Consider the following 16,465-nt stretch of genomic DNA (forward strand, 5'->3'; position numbering starts at 1 on the left):
AAAATATGTAAATATTTCATATATGAAAATGAAAATTATTGCAAAATATTTTTTCTACTTCCTCAATGTAATCTGTAATCTTGCTGAGACAGCAATCCCTAAACTGTCCAGAGTTCACTAACCTGCTTGTATATTAGACTTGCCTCCCAAACTAACGGTCTCCCTTCACACGACAGCTCCACAGGTGCCCTATTTAACAAACAGCGTCGGTCCACCCGGGCAACCTTTAATGCTTTTCCGGCGACCCTGCCTCCAAATACTGTACTTGTTTCTTTTCAGAACCCCTCCCCCTCCAACCACTTTCCCTTTCGACGGCCCCTCCCTCCGTGTGGGTCCGCCCCCTTCTTTCGTCCCACCGACACCTCGGTCCCTCAGGAGTTGCCCTCCATTCCTTCCCCACCCTCCTCCCGGTCCCCCTTTTGTCACAGCTTAGTTTCTCCCTTTGCAGAATCACCCCCCTTTTCTCGAGCCTCCCCTACCGTCCAGAGGGTGGGGTCATCCCTCTCTCGCCCCCCTCTAACCCCTTTAAGGAGGAGAAAAAACCGCCGGCAGGGCCGAAATAGGACTTACGTGATCGGCGCTGCTGTTGGCGCTATAATAACAGACCGAACTGAAGGTATAGCCCGAAATGGAAGCCGCCATGATGGAGCCCCACCACCTCCGACGACGAACGATCCCACAAGCCACCACACCCGCAACCTCCCCGGCTCGCCTCGCGCCTCCAACTTCCGGCCGGAGCGCGCGGGGCTTCTTGGGAAATGTAGTTTCGCGAACTTGGCAAACGCCAAGTCCGACGGCAATGGAGACGGCCTGAAATTGGGAGCGTGGTGAGAGCCAGTAACTGAAACAGCCGTGTTGTTGTTGTTATGGTTGTTCCTTGCGTAGAAAATATTTCCCAATTGTCACAACTTGGGCAGGTAATTGTTTTAGGTTCCCTGCAGAAAATCGCCTCTTAGATTTTAAGCACGACTTCTTCTCATCAGAATGGCGTAACTCATCTTTTTTAATGGACGTAACTCATCTTTTTTTAATGACTGCAACTGTAACGGCAGAAACAGCCGCGGTTATTGATTTGACCGGCCTTCAACTCACCGGAAGAGATTTTAAAGAAGCGGCAAAACAGAGTCCCTTCTGCGGCATAAAAGAAAGCTTCACCTTGGACGTGCCTTGCATCTTTTCCGACTATGAGCAGCTGCGGAGAGGAAGGGTTTCAGCCATCGGGGCTGGGGACCAAAGAACAGTGAGTAGTCGAAGAGGGAGGCTCGGTTGGGAGCAACAGAAACATCTATATTCGTCCCGCCCTCCCCACCCGCAAATCTAACTCTGTTTCCTGCTGTTGTTTTTAAGAATAGACTAGAAGTAGAAACAGAAAATAAATTATTTGTTGATAAACTAAAACATACGAAGAAGGGTTGCAGCTTGCTAGATATGGGTTTGGTTAGTAAAGAAAAGAAGGACTGGTGGGCAGGGTGGACATGATAGCAGTATTCCGGTATTCCAGAGGCTGCCACAAAAAGTCAATTTATTTTACAAAGCATCAGAGGCCAGGACAAGAAACAATGGATGGAAACTAATCAAGGAGAGAGGCAACCTGGAATTGAGGAGAAACTTCCTAACAGTGAGGACAGTAGCAATAGCAATAGCAGTTAGATTTATATACCGCTTCACTGTATTTTACAGCCAGTGATGGGCTCCTACGGGAACGGTCAGGTATGCAGTACCGGTAACAAAATTTTGATTCCCCCCCCCCTTTTTTTCCTTCTGGGCTCTGGGTATATTTTTCTTATCACAGTAAATGAGGTTAGAAGAGCTGTGCGTGTGTGTGTACGTACACTTTATATGGTAGATAATCGGGTGGGCTACTACCTGGATGGGGGGGAAAGCAGTGGGGTAGTGAAAATGGAGCTGCACCCCAGAGCACCCAATTTGCATTGAAAGATATTGAAAGAAAATGCAGGACGTCCTGCATAAGCCACGCCCACAATGTGGTAGTAAAAATTTTGGTAGCCCTTCACTGCCTGTGGCCCTGTTATGGCAGAGGGATGAAAGAGCTATCGCCCTCTGACTGCGGTGGAGATGGGCAGAGCCTTAGTACCTGGCCTTCCGTCTCCATCATCAGCTGGGCCAAGAGAAAGCAGGGGGCAGCATGGGAAAGTGCTCCCCTCCCCCGGTTGAATGCCAAGCACAAAATTCCAGGAGTGGGAGTGGTGGCTGGCCTGACAGAAGCACCCCCATTGGTGAGTTAGACAGTGGAGAGGCCTAGTCTGGTTCTCACAGCTGTCCTGCTGTTTCGCACCTCCAACACAAGCTGCCACCTTTGAAATATGGCAGACCTTTGAGGAAGCTGGGCAGCTATGGCTTGGTCCATGGGGGGGGCAGTGGTGGTGTCAGGGCTGTTCCCCCCCTCCTCAGCAAATCAGGCCTGGAGGAGCGCAGAGTTGTGGGCCGAGCACCAAAGGACCAGAAGGCGTACTTCCATATCGCCCCAACACGCATTTCCAGCGCACACTGTTTCCAAATTGGATTTAAGTGGTGGGGGGATAGGGGGAAGGGAGCAGGGTGAAGATTAGGGGAGGTTCTAGGAGGAGAAACTTGGCTGGCTTTCCTTTTACCATGGGGAAGACCCAATAACCCCTCCGTGGACTCCCCGCTTCTCTCGTACCACCTTGCACAGCACCTTGAAAGCTTGTTTCAGAATGGGGGTGACTGGGTCCCCTCCTCTTCCTAGAGCCCATTCTCTGCCCCACTCGCCCCTGGCAACTCTCTTGGGGTGGAGAGCAGGTCCAGCACCAACAAAGTCGAAAGTACCCACCTGCTATTTTCTGCTGCAGTTGGGCAGCGAGAGAGAGACAGAGCGGGAGACAGATTTGGCTCATTCAGCTCTGTCTGCTCGCCTCTCTCTGTTTTGCCCAGTTCTGCAAGGATTCAGCGGATGCTGCCTTGGTGATGGATTGGGAGTGTTGTCCCATAGTTTGCCTGCCGAGCATTTTCAGGGGCATCCATAGACTATATTTTCTGACCTGTTTGGACGGAGTTGCAGGATGCGTCTGTATGCCTATATAAGTGTGTAGCTGCCTGAGATGGTGCTTCTCTTAAGTGTGTGCAGTGATCTAAGGCAGCAGGCTCATGGTGCTGTGACGTAACATCTGGACAGTCACTCTTTTTGCAACCCAAGGTTTATTTTTGTATCTTTCCAGAGACAGAGAGAACATGGCTGAATTTCCTTACAGCTATTCCCTGGGTATGTGGGTTGGAAAGTGGGGTTGGGAAGTGGAGGAGAGGGAGGGAGGGAGAGATAGAAAGAAAAGGAGAGAAAGAAAGAGATACAGAGAGAAAGAAAGAGATGAGAGAGATGAGAAAGGGAGAGAGACATAGAAATGAGGGAGGGAGAGAGAAAGAGAGAGAGAAAAAAATTAGAAAATTAGAAAAAAGCGGAGTAGACTACAACACATGCAGATGGATCAATAGGTGGCTGACCAACCGCACCCAACGAGTTGTCCTCAGCGGTTCCAAATCCACATGGAAGGACGTAGGCAGTGGGGTACCACAGGGCCCAGTCGTGGGCCCTGTGCTGTTCAACATTTTCATCAACGACTTGGACAAGGAAATAGAAGGGCAACTGATCAAATTCGCAGACACCAAGCTGGCAGGGGTAGCCAATACCCTAGAAGACAGGCTCAAATTACAGAAAGACCTAGACAGACTAACACAGTGGGCCCACATCAACAAAATGATGTTTAACATCGACAAGAGCAAAATCCTTCACCTAGGCAGAAAAAACCCTGGACACACATACAACCTGGGAGAAACTCTTCTTAGCAGTAGCAATTGCGAAAGAGACCTCGGAGTCTTGGTGGACAATCAATTAAACATGAGCCAACAATGTGCAGCAGCAGCTAAAAAAGCCAACACAATCCTAAGCTGCATCAACAGGGGAATACATTCCAAGACCAGGGAAGTCTTAATAGCACTCTACTACGCCCTGGTCCGACCACACCTGGAGTACTGTATTCAGCTCTGGTCACCACATTTCAAAAGAGACATTGAAACTCTGGAGAAGGTGCAAAAAAGAGCAACAAAGATGATTAAGGGATTGGAAACCAAGACTTACGAAGAGAGACTGAGGGAACTGGGCATGGGTAGCCTAGAGAAAAGGAGGGCCAGAGCGGACATGATGGCGGTCTACAAGTATACGAGGGGATGTCACAGAGAGGAGGGGATCACTTTATTCTTCAGGGCACCAGAGGGCCGGACGATGAACAACGGCTGGAAGCTGACCAAGGAGAGATTCAACATGGAGATAAGGAGGAACTTCCCGACGGTCAGAGCGATCAACCAATGGAACAACCTACTAGCGGACGTTGTGAACTCCAACACTCTGGCCATTTTTAAGAGAAGATTGAACTGCCACTTGACTGGTGTACTATAGGGTTCTTGCTTGGGCAGGGGGTTGAACTCGATGGCCTTCATGGTCCCTTTCATCTCTAACAATAAATGGATGGATGGATGGATGGATGGATGGATGGATGGATAGATAGATAGATAGATAGATAGATAGAGACAGAAACAGAGAGAGAAAGATGAGAGGGAGATAAAGAGAGATAGAGAAAGAGAGGGCAGTGGGAGAAATATGGAAGGAGGAGGAAGAGAGAAAGAGGGAGAAAGAGATGGGAGAGGGAGAGCAGAGAGAGAGAGAGAAACATATGGGATAAACATATATCCATCCTAATATAAAATACAGGAAATAGTATAAGGGCAGAGTAGATGGACCATGAGGTCTTTTTCTGTCGTCAATCTTCTGTGTTTCCATGTTTCTAGAGAAAGAGAGAGATGAGAGAAAGGAGGAGATAGAGGTGGGGAGAAGGAAATAGGAAGAAAGAAGGAGAAAGATGGGAGAGGAAGAGAGAGAAAAAGAAAGAAAGCTAGAGATGAGAGAGAGAGAGAGGGCGAAAGACGAGAAAGATGAGAGGGAGGGAGACGGAGAGGGGAAAAGAAAGATGGGAGAGAGGGAGTGTGAGAGAAAGGAAGAAAGAGATAGGGAGAGAGAAAGAGACAGAGATGAGAGAGAGAAAGAGACAGAGATGAGAGGGAGATAAAGGGATGAGAGGGATGGAGGGAGAGAGAGGGAGAAAGAAAGACAGAGAGAGAAAGAGATGAATGAGAAAGCGCAAGATGAGAGGGAGGGAGGGAGAGCGAGAAAGAGATGGGAGAGACGGAGGGAGAAAGAGAAAGAAGGATGGACACACATGCACACATCTGTTTCCCATAGAAAACACAGGGAGCCACAAAACTTGGTTAGGCATGGCTGGGGTGTGTGTCATATGACTGGGTGGGAGTGAGTGACGTGGAGTTGGCTATGCCCACCCCCTTTCCCATAGGTTGTTTTCTATGGGAAACGGGTCCTCTGAGTGTTTAAGGTAGCAGATCCCTGTCCTAAATCATAAGACACAACACTTGGTGATAGGCGTAAGGTACTGGTACTAAATAAAAGCAATAAAAATAAACTCACCAACGTACATAAGCGACAAAGGGCAACATACCATCTGATAAATCTAGCCAATCACACAGCAGCAAGAGTAAATCAACAGTTCAGACTAATTGGAATGATGAATATGCTAGAGAGACAAACATTTAGTTGAATATTTATTTTTGGACTAAAAGAAGTGCCTTTATATATCATTGCAGTGTTTATGCACAATTATTTTTTTTTAAAGGATGAACCGATTTTAAGGAAGGTGCTGGTTTGTGTAAAACTTTTATTGTTTTAAAGAGATGAATCACGTTTTTATTCTATCTGAAAAGATTAGATAAATTTAAAATGATTCTTGCAAATGGGGACCATGACACGAAATACAATATTTTAGGGTATTAACCTTCTACTCTTCTTTCTTGTGTTACAAAATGTTCAAAAAAATATTAACATATATGCCTTGATAAATTGATAGGTTTTGTAATCTAGTATCCACATAGACCTTTCTGCCTGGCCAAAACATAATTAAAGTTCTTTCCATTTTCAGAGAATAGCTGTGGTGTCAGAACTACAAACTATACAATTGTTCAATGTGGTCAATTGATTTGGTGTGTTCTGTAAACCCAGGAATTTGGGTTCAATAATTGTCATCATATTGTTGACAATTAAATTAACTATTGTAATTATTTTATTTATTTATTTATTAAATTTGTATGCCGCCCCTCTCCGTAGACTCAGGCGGCTCACAGCAGTAGCAAAGAACAATATAAAATACAAATCTAATATTTAAATAACTAAAAACCCATAATTTAAAAAACATACACACAAACAAATATACCATACATAAACTATATAGGCCTGGGGAAGATGTCTCAGTTCCCCCATGCCTGACGGCAGAGGTGGGTCTTAAGGAATTTACGAAAGGCAAGGAGGGAGGGGCAATCCTAATCTCCAGGGGAGCTGGTTCCAGAGGGTCGGGGCCGCCACAGAGAAGGCTCTTCCCCTGGGTCTCGCCAGACGACATTGTTTAGTCGATGGAACCTGGAGAAGGCCAACTCTGTGGGACCTAACTGGTCGCTGGGATTCGTGCGGCAGAAGGCGGTCCTGGAGATATTCTTTATATTAGATTCTTATTTCACTGTTTTATTATATAACTCAAAACAGTGAACTGATTCAATATTCCTGCCTCCTATTTTCTTCACAACACATTGAGCATTATGTGCAGATAGCTTCCAATTAGGTAGTGCCTGGAGAAAGGTTGGGTGTTTTCTCTGAGGTTGGAATAATTGTGGAATAATATAACATATGAAGTTATAATAATAATCACATGCAATGTGATTATTTGCTTGCATGATACCCAGTTATGAATGTTAGAAAATAAGCCATTATTTAACAAAATAAAAGTACAGTTGAAAAATACTGTGTACTGCATTTTTATTTTATTTATAAAGAGGCTGTGTTGGATGACGCTTATTCTCAGCTCTTACCATTTGGCTCTAAAAATATAAATGATAAGTTTGTGTTTCTTCTGGAAACAAGGATACCTTTTCTTAAATTGTTTCACAGGTGAGAGGGAAATGCCAAGCATTTACTGCCATCCTTTTTCTTTTTCTTCCTCTGTAGCTGGGATGCAACATATGAACAAGAACTGCATAATTTTAAAGAAAGTGGTGATACTGGAGACGTTTGGCAAGTATCTATAACCATGTAACATGCTTCCAAACATGTTTGTAATTTATTTTCTTTTTAGAAGTGCAGCTGTTTTGCTCAGAGTACTGGTAATGTGATACTTTGGATTTTGTTGTTTTTAAAATGCCAACTCTCTTCTTAGCGAAACCTGTTGCAAATTAAAATAATCATCATTTGTTTTTATGTGGGAAAAATGAATTACTGGCTGCAGTATACTTGGTAAAGGTCAAGCATTCATATCCTTGATCTTTTTCAAAAATTGAATAACAGGTACAGGCAAAGATGCATTGTGGCCTTGAATGTATATACATGTCTGTCTGTGTATACGTAAAATTGACAACCTCTCATCTGCAATCTTAATCCAATAGATTTATCTAAACAAACCTGTAACGTGATCTTTAGAGACTGATATTGTAATGGTGACATGATGTAATTACATTGCTTGTGATTGACAAAATGTGTTTGTCTTCCTTTAGCATAGTCTAATAGAGTAGTTTATCTGAACCTCTCTTTCTAATTAGGTTTGGTGAAGAAAGCATGACTCGTATAATTAGATGGCTAGAAAAACAAAAGATACCTCTGGATACTTCTGTCCTTGACATTGGAACAGGAAATGGCATTTTGCTGGCTGAATTGGTTGGTATTTGTAATATTAGTGCTTTCTGATGCAAAATGCTTACATCAGAAATTGAGCAAGTAAGAAACTTTAATGAAATGGTCAGATTAAATTAAATGTAGAATATTTATTTATTTAATTAATTAAATTTAATAAATAAATAAATAAATATTCTACATTTAATTTAATCTGACCATTTCATTAAAGTTTCTTACTTACTTACTTAATTAATTAATTGGATTTATATGATGCCCGTCTCCGAGGACTTGGGGCGACTTACAACATATAAAAGAAAAACAATACAATACAATACAAGTGTCCCAAATCCAATTAATTTCAACTAACTAATCTAATCTGAAATCCCCAGTTACATTAAAAGTCCATCATTCCTACTCAAACAACAAACATACATAGCATTTGTCGGCCAGGGAGCTGGAGTTTAATAGCCCAAGCCTGGCGGCATAGGAGAGTCTTCAGGCTCTTGTGGAAGACGAGGAGGGTGTGGGCAGTACGAATCTGTGGGGGGCAGAGCTGATTCCAGAGGGCCAGCGTCCCCACAGAAAAGGCTCTTCCCTTAGGCCCCACCAAGTGACATTGTCTAGTTGACGGGATCTGGAGAAGGCTGACTCTGTGGGACCTAACCGGTCGCTGGGACTTATGTAGCAGGAGGCGGTCTCATAGGTAATCTGGCCCGATGCCATGTAAGGCTTTATAGATCATAACCAACACTTTGAATTGCATCTGGAAACCAATTGACAACCAATGCAATCTACGGAGTGCTGGAGAAACATGGGCATGCCTAGTAAGGCACATGACTGCTCGTGCGGTTGCATTTTGCACGATTTACAGTTTCCGAACACTCTTCAAAGGTAGCCCCATGTAGAGAACGTTGCAGTAGTCGAACCTTGAGGTGATAAGGGCATGGGTGACTGTGAGTAGAGACTCCATGTCCAAATAGGGCCGCAACTGGTGCACCAGGTGAACCTGGGCAAAGGCCCCCTCACCATAGCTGAAAGGTGATGTTCCAATGTCAGCTGTGGATTGAGGAAGATACCCAAGTTGCGGACCCTCTCTGACAGAGTCAAAAGTTCTTCCCCCCCCCCCCCCCAAGTGAAGGAAGAACAGATGGAAGTGTCCTTGGGAGGCAGAATCTACACCCACTCCATCTTGTCAGTGTTGAATCTGAACCTGCAGTATAGTCAGCCTGAATATGCTGATTATATTGCAATGGTCTATGTTCCCGATATGATTTGTTTTTTAAAAAACCCTTAATATTTAGCAGGGAAACATTCAGTTTCATCAAAGTTCCATTGTATAAGAAAGTTGGCTTAAATATTTAGAGTTACAATTGGAAGAATCAAAATCCAATGTAGATTAAGGGATTTGTGAAAATGACTGAAAAGCTGCTACTAAATTTATTCATTCGATTTTTTTTTTATGCTGCCCTTCTCCTTAGACTTAGGTCGGCTTACAGCATGTTAGCAATAGCACTTTTTTAAACAGAGCCAGCATATTGCCCCCACAATCCGGGTCCTCATTTTACCCACCTCGGAAGGATGGAAGGCTGAATCAACCTTGAGCTGGTGATGAGATTTGAACCGCTGACCTGCAGATCTAGCAGTCAGCTTTAATGGCCTGCAGTACTGCACTCTACCTGCTGCGCCACCGCAGCACAAATGACTGGCTCTACCCCTGAAGTCTTATTGCTTCATTTCTTTACCTACTGCATTATCCACTGCCCGGCAATTGCTTTTTTATTTTTTCAGCTTAATAGAATTTGCAGTGTATTGTTTTTGCTAAGACATGTTTATATTAGAGACAAATATCTATTCTATCTTAAATTTTTAAAAGATGAATATGTGTTGAGGCTTGCCAAAGAATCCAATGTCTTTTAATCATAGAGTAACCATAAATGAATTCATGAATTAATAGGATATAAGAACATTTCCATGTCTCTTAAAATCAAATGTGATTTATTTTTATATTTAGTATCCAAGTACTTATTTGTTCGGCCTGTCCAAAAAAGACAGAAATATGAACATTTGATTCACTTGTGCTACTTTCACTGTCGTAATGTAGCTTCTACATGATATTAATATCTGTGTCTAGTGCAATATACTGTAGCCCAGAGATCCCCAACCGCCGGTCCGCGGACCAGGACCGGGCCGTTGGGGTTTTCCAGCCGGTCCGCGGCACCGCTGCCCTCCCGGCAGAGGACATTATGCAGGACAGGGTGGGGCGTCGGGCAGGGCGGGGAGAATCAGGAGGCTCCTTTGGCGGCTGGGGGCTGCCTGGCTTTGTGATTTTGGCTGGGGGGCAGTTAGGAAGGTCCTACTTCTCCCCCCCCCCCAGCCAAAAACTCAAAGCCTATCTGCTGGATACGGGCGATGAGCGGGACGAGCGGCGCCGAAGCCGGTGGCCGTGGCAGCTGCTGCAAGAGGCTTCCGCGCCGCTCTGTCCCACTCATCGCCCGTATCCAGCAGATAGGCTTTGAATTTTTGGCTGGGGGGGGGGAGAAGTAGGACCTTCCTAACTCCCCCCCCAGCCAAAATCACAAAGCCAGGCAGCCCCCAGCCACCAAAGGAGCCTCCTGATTCTCCCCGCCCTGTGGAGAAGTGTTGAGGGCTGCGTCACTAAGCTCCACCCCTCCATAACCCCACCCCCATTTGACCAAAGCCCCCCCCCCCCCCCACCGGGCCATGGAAAACTGATCTAGCTTAAAGCCGGTCCCTGGTGCAAAAAAGGTTGGGGACCTCTGCTGTAGCCAATTGGAATCTTTCTATTGATTATTACGAACTGAAATTAGAAAATAAATAAGTAATGTAAATAAGTAAATTTCTACTGAAATTTAGCCAGTAAATAAGCCCTTGCAAGGTTTTGTTTTGGGGGGTTTTTTTGTAGTCCCCCCCCCCTATAAATTGGTATAGCTTTCCTAATTATATTTCTCCATAGGTTAACTGTGATGAATGTCATGAGGAAAAAATGTCTAGTGCTTAATGAATTTCTCTTTTCTTTATAGAGTAAATCTGGTTACACCAATCTTACAGGAGTTGATTACTCTCCTTCTGCAATAGAACTTTCAAAAAAGATAATGCAAAAAGAAGGACTGCCTTATATTAAACTGCTGGTAAGGTTTGTGAGAAACAAATGAAGAAGATTAAAAAGATCAGAATGAGGGGGGATTTGAGACTATGTAGTATAAAAAAACCCAAATGATTGAAGACTGGCCTGATTGAACTGTATTAAAATTATCTTGATATTCATAGATTTCCTATACAGTAGAACCCCGACTTACGAGACTAATTGGTTCCAGAAGGAGGCTCGTAAGTCGGAACGCTCGTATGACGAAACATTGTTTCCCATAGGAAACAATGTAAAGTCAATTAATCCGTGCAATAACAAAAAAAAACCGCTGCCGCCGAACGCGGAAGTTAGCGTTCGGCTTCAGGAGACAGCTGCGAAGCGGCGCGCGTGTTTTAAAATGTGGCAACCGGCCTGGGGGGCTTGCCAGCACCCCCCCGAGCCCCCCAGGCCGGCTGCAACCTTTTAAAACACGCGGGATACGAGCGCCAAGGAGCTGTCTCCTGAAGCCGAACGCGGAAGACAGCTCCTTGGCGCTCGTATCCCGAATGTGAGCTCGGGAGGCGAACAAAAATGTTGCTCCCCTCCCAGCTCTTATCTCGAGTAGCTCGTAAGTAGAGCTGCTCGTATGTCGAGGTTCCACTGTATTGCATTCCAGTACAGACACTTAAATCCATAGGAAGCAAGTTAAAATGTCTTCTTTCCTTCATACTAATTAAATGGAGGTGTTCAATCATATTCATCAAGGGATTACACATAAAGTAGTCCTCCACTTACAACACTTCACTTAGTGATCATTCAAAGTTACAATGGCATTGAAAAAAGTCACTTATGACTAGTTTTCACAGTTACAACCTTTGTAGCATCCCCATGATCATGGGTTCAAAATTCAGATGCTTGCAACTGATTCATACTTATGACCATTGCAACGTTGTGAAGTCATGTGATAACCTTTTGCGACCTTCTAACAAAGTCAGTGGAGGTCAGATTCTCTTAACAGTCAGGTTACTAATTTATCAACTGCAGCGATTCTCTTTAACTATGGCAAGAAATGTTATGAAATGGGGCAAAATTCACTTAACAAATGTCTCATTTAACAACACAAAGTTTGGGCTCAATTGTGGTCAGAGTAATTACAAATCATTTCAACAAGAAACCTACCTATACAGACAAAATGCAATTCTGAGTGATTAAAAGCAAGAAAGATTTCATGTTATTAAGATAGGGGTGCTGTTACCAATTCATCCTGAATTGACAGTTGTTTTAAAGCAGGGGTATCAAAAGTTGCAGCCTGCGGCCTAGATGTATCATTTGCTGACCCATGTCCACCCCTGCTTTAGCGAAGGGAAAGTTGCAATACATCACATGATGAAAATGTAATGCCGTGAGTTTGACATCCCTATTTTAAAGAAATGTGAGTTCCTAAAGAAAGATTTTTCTTTTAAGGCTGTAGTCCCAGATGACACCAGAAACCATTTGGCCCCATTCTGTTCAGTTTTCAAGTACTAAGATAATCTTCTGTATTAATGCACAAACAGTCAAGATTCAGATATATTGGATTGAAAGGAGTAAAAATCAAACATACATAGATGGATGGGTTATGTGCAGTTAAACTAGTATTCTGGGCCTGGAGACAATGCAGTTCTGTTTAGTTATAAAAAGTAACAATTGCATTAACGTGTTCTCACGTTTAACAGTTATATCTACCTTCTACAGATTGAAGACATTTTAAATCCTTCAGATGAATTATCAAATTTCCAGATCTGTATCGATAAAGGGACTTTTGATGCTATTAGTCTGAACCCAGATAATGCAGCTGAGAAAAGGAAACAGTATGTTAAATCCCTGCAGAGGCTATTGAGATCAAATGGCTTTTTCCTCATTACATCTTGTAACTGGACTAAAGAAGAACTGTGCAAACAATTTGAAGGTGTGCATGCTAAGTTTCAGACTGTATATGCTTAACCTAAAATGTGACTTTGCTTTTGTGTGTCTTCCTAAGAAAATACTGTAACTCTTATTTGAACAATGCATTCATTGAATTTTGGACAGTATTTATTTATTAAATTATTATGCTACCCATCTTGCTGAGACAACTCCAGGTGACTTAGTCATTATTGAAATATGATTTTAAACCTTAAAACAATAAATTAAAAACCACATTTAAAACTCAGTTAAAGTTCACTTAACCATGATAGGAGAAAGGGAGCAAAGCGTGCATTGGGGAAGAGGTAGGATCTATCTAATCCAGTGATGGTGAACCTATGGCACGGGTGCCACAGTTGGCACACGGAGCCATACCTGCTGGCACGTGAGCTGTTGCCTCAGCTCGGCTCCAGCGTGAATGTGTCTGCAGGCCAGCTGATTTTTGGCTCACACAGAGGCTCTGGGAGGGCATTTTTGGCTTCCAGAGAGTCTCTGGGGAGATGGGGGAGGCCGTTTTTACCCTCCCCAGCTCCAGGGAAGCCTTTGGAGCCTGGGGAGGGTGAAACACAAGCCTACTGGGCCCACCAGGAGTTGGGAAACAGGCTGTTTCTCTAGAGGGCCTCTGGGGGATGGGTGGAGGAAGCTTCTTTTGCCCTTCCCAGGGCATTGAATTATGGGCGTGGGCACTCGCACATGCATGATAACGCGCGCTCACGCTCTTTTGGCACCCGAGGAAAAAAAGCTTCGTCATCACTGATCTAATCCATGAACCTCTCCAAGATGGTAGACCAAGCTCTTCAACCCTTTCAGAAGGTGGGTATGGAGTGGATATCATTTGCCCAGGGCAGCAGAGGCTCTTCAGAAAGACTCTCCTGCACCTCGCTAGCTGAAAATGAATGGGAAATATCTAATTCATTAGAATTGGGGTGATCTACAGGCCAACAGGGCAATCAGAGGAATATGACAACAAGATGGTGGATGAAATTACCCAAATGGCAGTAAAGGGAGATATTATGGTTATGGGTGATTTCAACATGCCTGATGTTGACTGGAATATCCCCAGTGCCCTTACATGCAAAAGTAAGAATATAGTAAAGGCCTTTACAGGAGCAGCTCTGGCACAGCTGGTTAAGACACCAACTAGAGGGGAGAATATTCTAGATTTAGTCTTTACGAATGGGAATTGGGTTTCAGAGGTTAAGGTGGGAGAAAATTTAGGTTGCAGTGACCATCTATGTTTGTGGTTTGATGTAAAAACTGATTGTGAGCAATCCTATACTGCAACCAAAGTATTGGATTTCACAAAAACAAATTTTAATGCAATGGGGGAATATTTAAATAATGAATTAAAGGGGAGGGATAAAATGGCAGAAGCGAGCACCCAGTGGACTTTATAAAAAAGGCCATCTTAAAAGCCACTGGACTGTATGTAAGGCAAATAACTAAAGGTAAAAGGAAGAAGAAACTGCTATGGTTTAGCAATGATGTAAGAGCTATAGTCAATGAAAAAAAGGCTGCCTATAGGAGGTATAAAGAGTCTGGAAGTATAGCTGATAGAGATGCGTATAAAATAAGACAGAAGGAGGCGAAACAGATAATATATGCTGCTAAAGCCTCAAAAGAGGAAGAAATTGCCAAATCTGTAAAGAAGGGGGATAAAACCTTCTTCAGATATATTAGTGATAGGAAGAAGAAAAACTGCAGCATCACGAAGCTTAGTACCGGGAATAATACATGCATAGATGGAAATAAGGAGATCGTGACCATTTCAATAGCTACTTCTGTTCAGTTTTCTCAAAAGACACCTTACAATATAATACTATAGATAGATATAGCATTGCTTCCAGCTGTATGGATTCAGCTCCAGTGATCTTAGAATCCGATGTCTTAGAAGAACTTGAACGATTAAAGTTAAATAAGGCAATGGGTCCAGATGGCATCCACCCCAGAGTTCTTAAAGAACTCAGATTTGTCATTGCTACTCCCCTGACTGATTTGTTTAACCAATCCCTGTTAACAGGAGATGTTCCTGGGGATTGGAGAATGGCCAGTGTTGTGCCTATCCACAAGAAAGGCAGTAGAGAAGAAGCTGGTAACTACAGGCCAGTAAACTTGACATCAGTTATAGTTAAAATGATGGAGACTCTACTAAAAAGAGGATAAATCAGCACCTAAAAACAATAACTTATTGGACCCAAATCAGCATGGCTTTACTGAAAGCAAATCATGTTAGACTAATCTCATTGATTTCTTTGACTATGTCACAAAGGTGTTGGATGAAGGTGGTGCCGTGGATATTGCCTATCTGGACTTCAGCAAAGCCTTTGATACAGTTCCACATAAAGAGCTGATAGATAAATTAGTGAAGATTGGACTTAATCCCTGGATAGTTCAGTGGATTTGCAGCTGGCTGAAGCGTAGACACCAGAGAGTTATTGTTAATGGCGAGTATTCTGAGCAGAGACAGGTTACAAGCGGTGTGCCACAAGAGTCTGTTCTGGGTCCTATTCTTTTTAATATGTTTGTGAGTGACATAGGGGAAGGTTTGGTAGGGAAGGTTTGCCTATTTGCCGATGACTCTAAAGTGTGCAATAGGGTTGATACTCCTGGAGGCGTCTGTAATATGGTAAATGATTTAGCTTTACTAGATAAATGGTCAATTCAAAATAAATAGGATATTGAAAAATTAAGCATATATATTTGCCTTTAACTCAGGTGTTCTATTGGTTGCCTCTGTATTACATTTTAAATTAGTATACTACAGTAATGCATCAACGAAAGAATGTCCATAATCTTAAGAGCTTTGCTTTCTATTTTATTGCTTCCATAATATCAAAAATAAAAGCTGCTTTTTAAGTGAACAGCAGCTTGACTCTGGCTGGGAAAACATCTATTATTTGCAGTAGGGTATAAAGTATGTGTATTTCTGTTTTAAATCAAAATGTTGAAGCCTTGGTCATTAACCTTTCATAAGTGAAACAGAGTGAAGCTAGTTGAAAGACTTAGTAACAAAAACATTTAAAGTTTTTTAACATATCCAATTGATAGTATAATAATCCTACCTACACTTTTGTATTAGAATACGTGCTTGAAAATAAGGTTATGCATATTCTTATTAAAAATATGGTACTATCCCATATACTCTATCGTCTTTTCATTTCATTTTCTTTGTCACTAGATAAAGATAGAAACAGCATGCAAAAATATTATTATTAAAACCAAGTCTAAGGTTTATGTTGTAGGAATTACAATTTAGATTTTCTAATAACTGGTTTCTGTCTCCAAGAAAAATAATTTCATATGTCTACTTCCTGAAACTGCATTTAATATTATTGATAACTTTTATTAATACACAATTTACAATGGTCAACACTATAAAATTACCACTCTTCTAAATTTTGCAGAATTAGTTGAATTGTATGCATTCTGTTTGAATTAATGTCAGAATTTAAAAGATTAACAAGGCTTCCTTTTAATAGAAATATTTTCCTTAAATTTAATAGGATTTCTGCTTTTGGAGGAACTGCCAACAGCAAACTTCTATTTTGGAGGAAGAACTGGAAGTACTGTAACTGCCTTGGTTTTACAAAAAACATAAAAGTTTTTGATAAATTTTGGGATGGAAATCTTGTTTTAAGAATGTTGGATTAAAACACAAAACTGGATTAAAAAGTGAAATACAA

General features: G+C 42.6%; 2 protein-coding genes across 3 annotated transcripts in view; one reads left to right on the forward strand and one right to left on the reverse strand.

Moving 5' to 3' along the window:
- The window catches only part of ABRAXAS2 (abraxas 2, BRISC complex subunit), a 35,015-nt gene extending 33,977 nt beyond the window's left edge, over nt 1–1,038 (reverse strand). Inside the window, exon 1 of the mRNA XM_070752501.1 lies at nt 571–1,038. Within this exon, the coding sequence (XP_070608602.1) occupies nt 571–642 (72 nt within the window). The 5' untranslated portion in view covers nt 643–1,038. The remainder of the gene's footprint in view (nt 1–570) is intronic.
- EEF1AKMT2 (EEF1A lysine methyltransferase 2) lies at nt 754–16,465 on the forward strand. Of its 2 annotated transcripts, none has more exons than XM_070752502.1 (6): nt 754–1,240; nt 7,094–7,159; nt 7,681–7,795; nt 10,795–10,902; nt 12,573–12,786; nt 16,286–16,465. In XM_070752502.1, the coding sequence occupies exons 1-6, from the start codon at nt 1,185–1,187 to the stop codon at nt 16,378–16,380; spliced, it is 654 nt and encodes a 217-aa protein (XP_070608603.1). In that variant the 5' UTR covers nt 754–1,184; the 3' UTR covers nt 16,381–16,465. The 2 variants fall into 2 exon arrangements, with proteins under 2 accessions (XP_070608603.1, XP_070608604.1); XM_070752503.1 differs by having other exon boundaries at nt 846–917.

The sequence above is a fragment of the Erythrolamprus reginae genome, chromosome 5 (assembly GCF_031021105.1).
Source record: "Erythrolamprus reginae isolate rEryReg1 chromosome 5, rEryReg1.hap1, whole genome shotgun sequence".
Lineage (NCBI taxonomy): Eukaryota > Metazoa > Chordata > Lepidosauria > Squamata > Dipsadidae > Erythrolamprus > Erythrolamprus reginae.

Excerpts from the sequence above, each read along its gene's own strand:
- EEF1AKMT2 (XM_070752502.1), top strand. The coding sequence starts at position 1,185 with ATGAGCAGCTGCGGAGAGGAAGGGTTTCAGCCATCGGGGCTGGGGACC. Across the intron at positions 1,241-7,093 it reads GGGCTGGGGACCAAAGAACA|CTGGGATGCAACATATGAAC; the intron begins GTGAGTAGTCGA and ends CTTCCTCTGTAG. Across the intron at positions 12,787-16,285 it reads ACTGTGCAAACAATTTGAAG|GATTTCTGCTTTTGGAGGAA; the intron begins GTGTGCATGCTA and ends TAAATTTAATAG.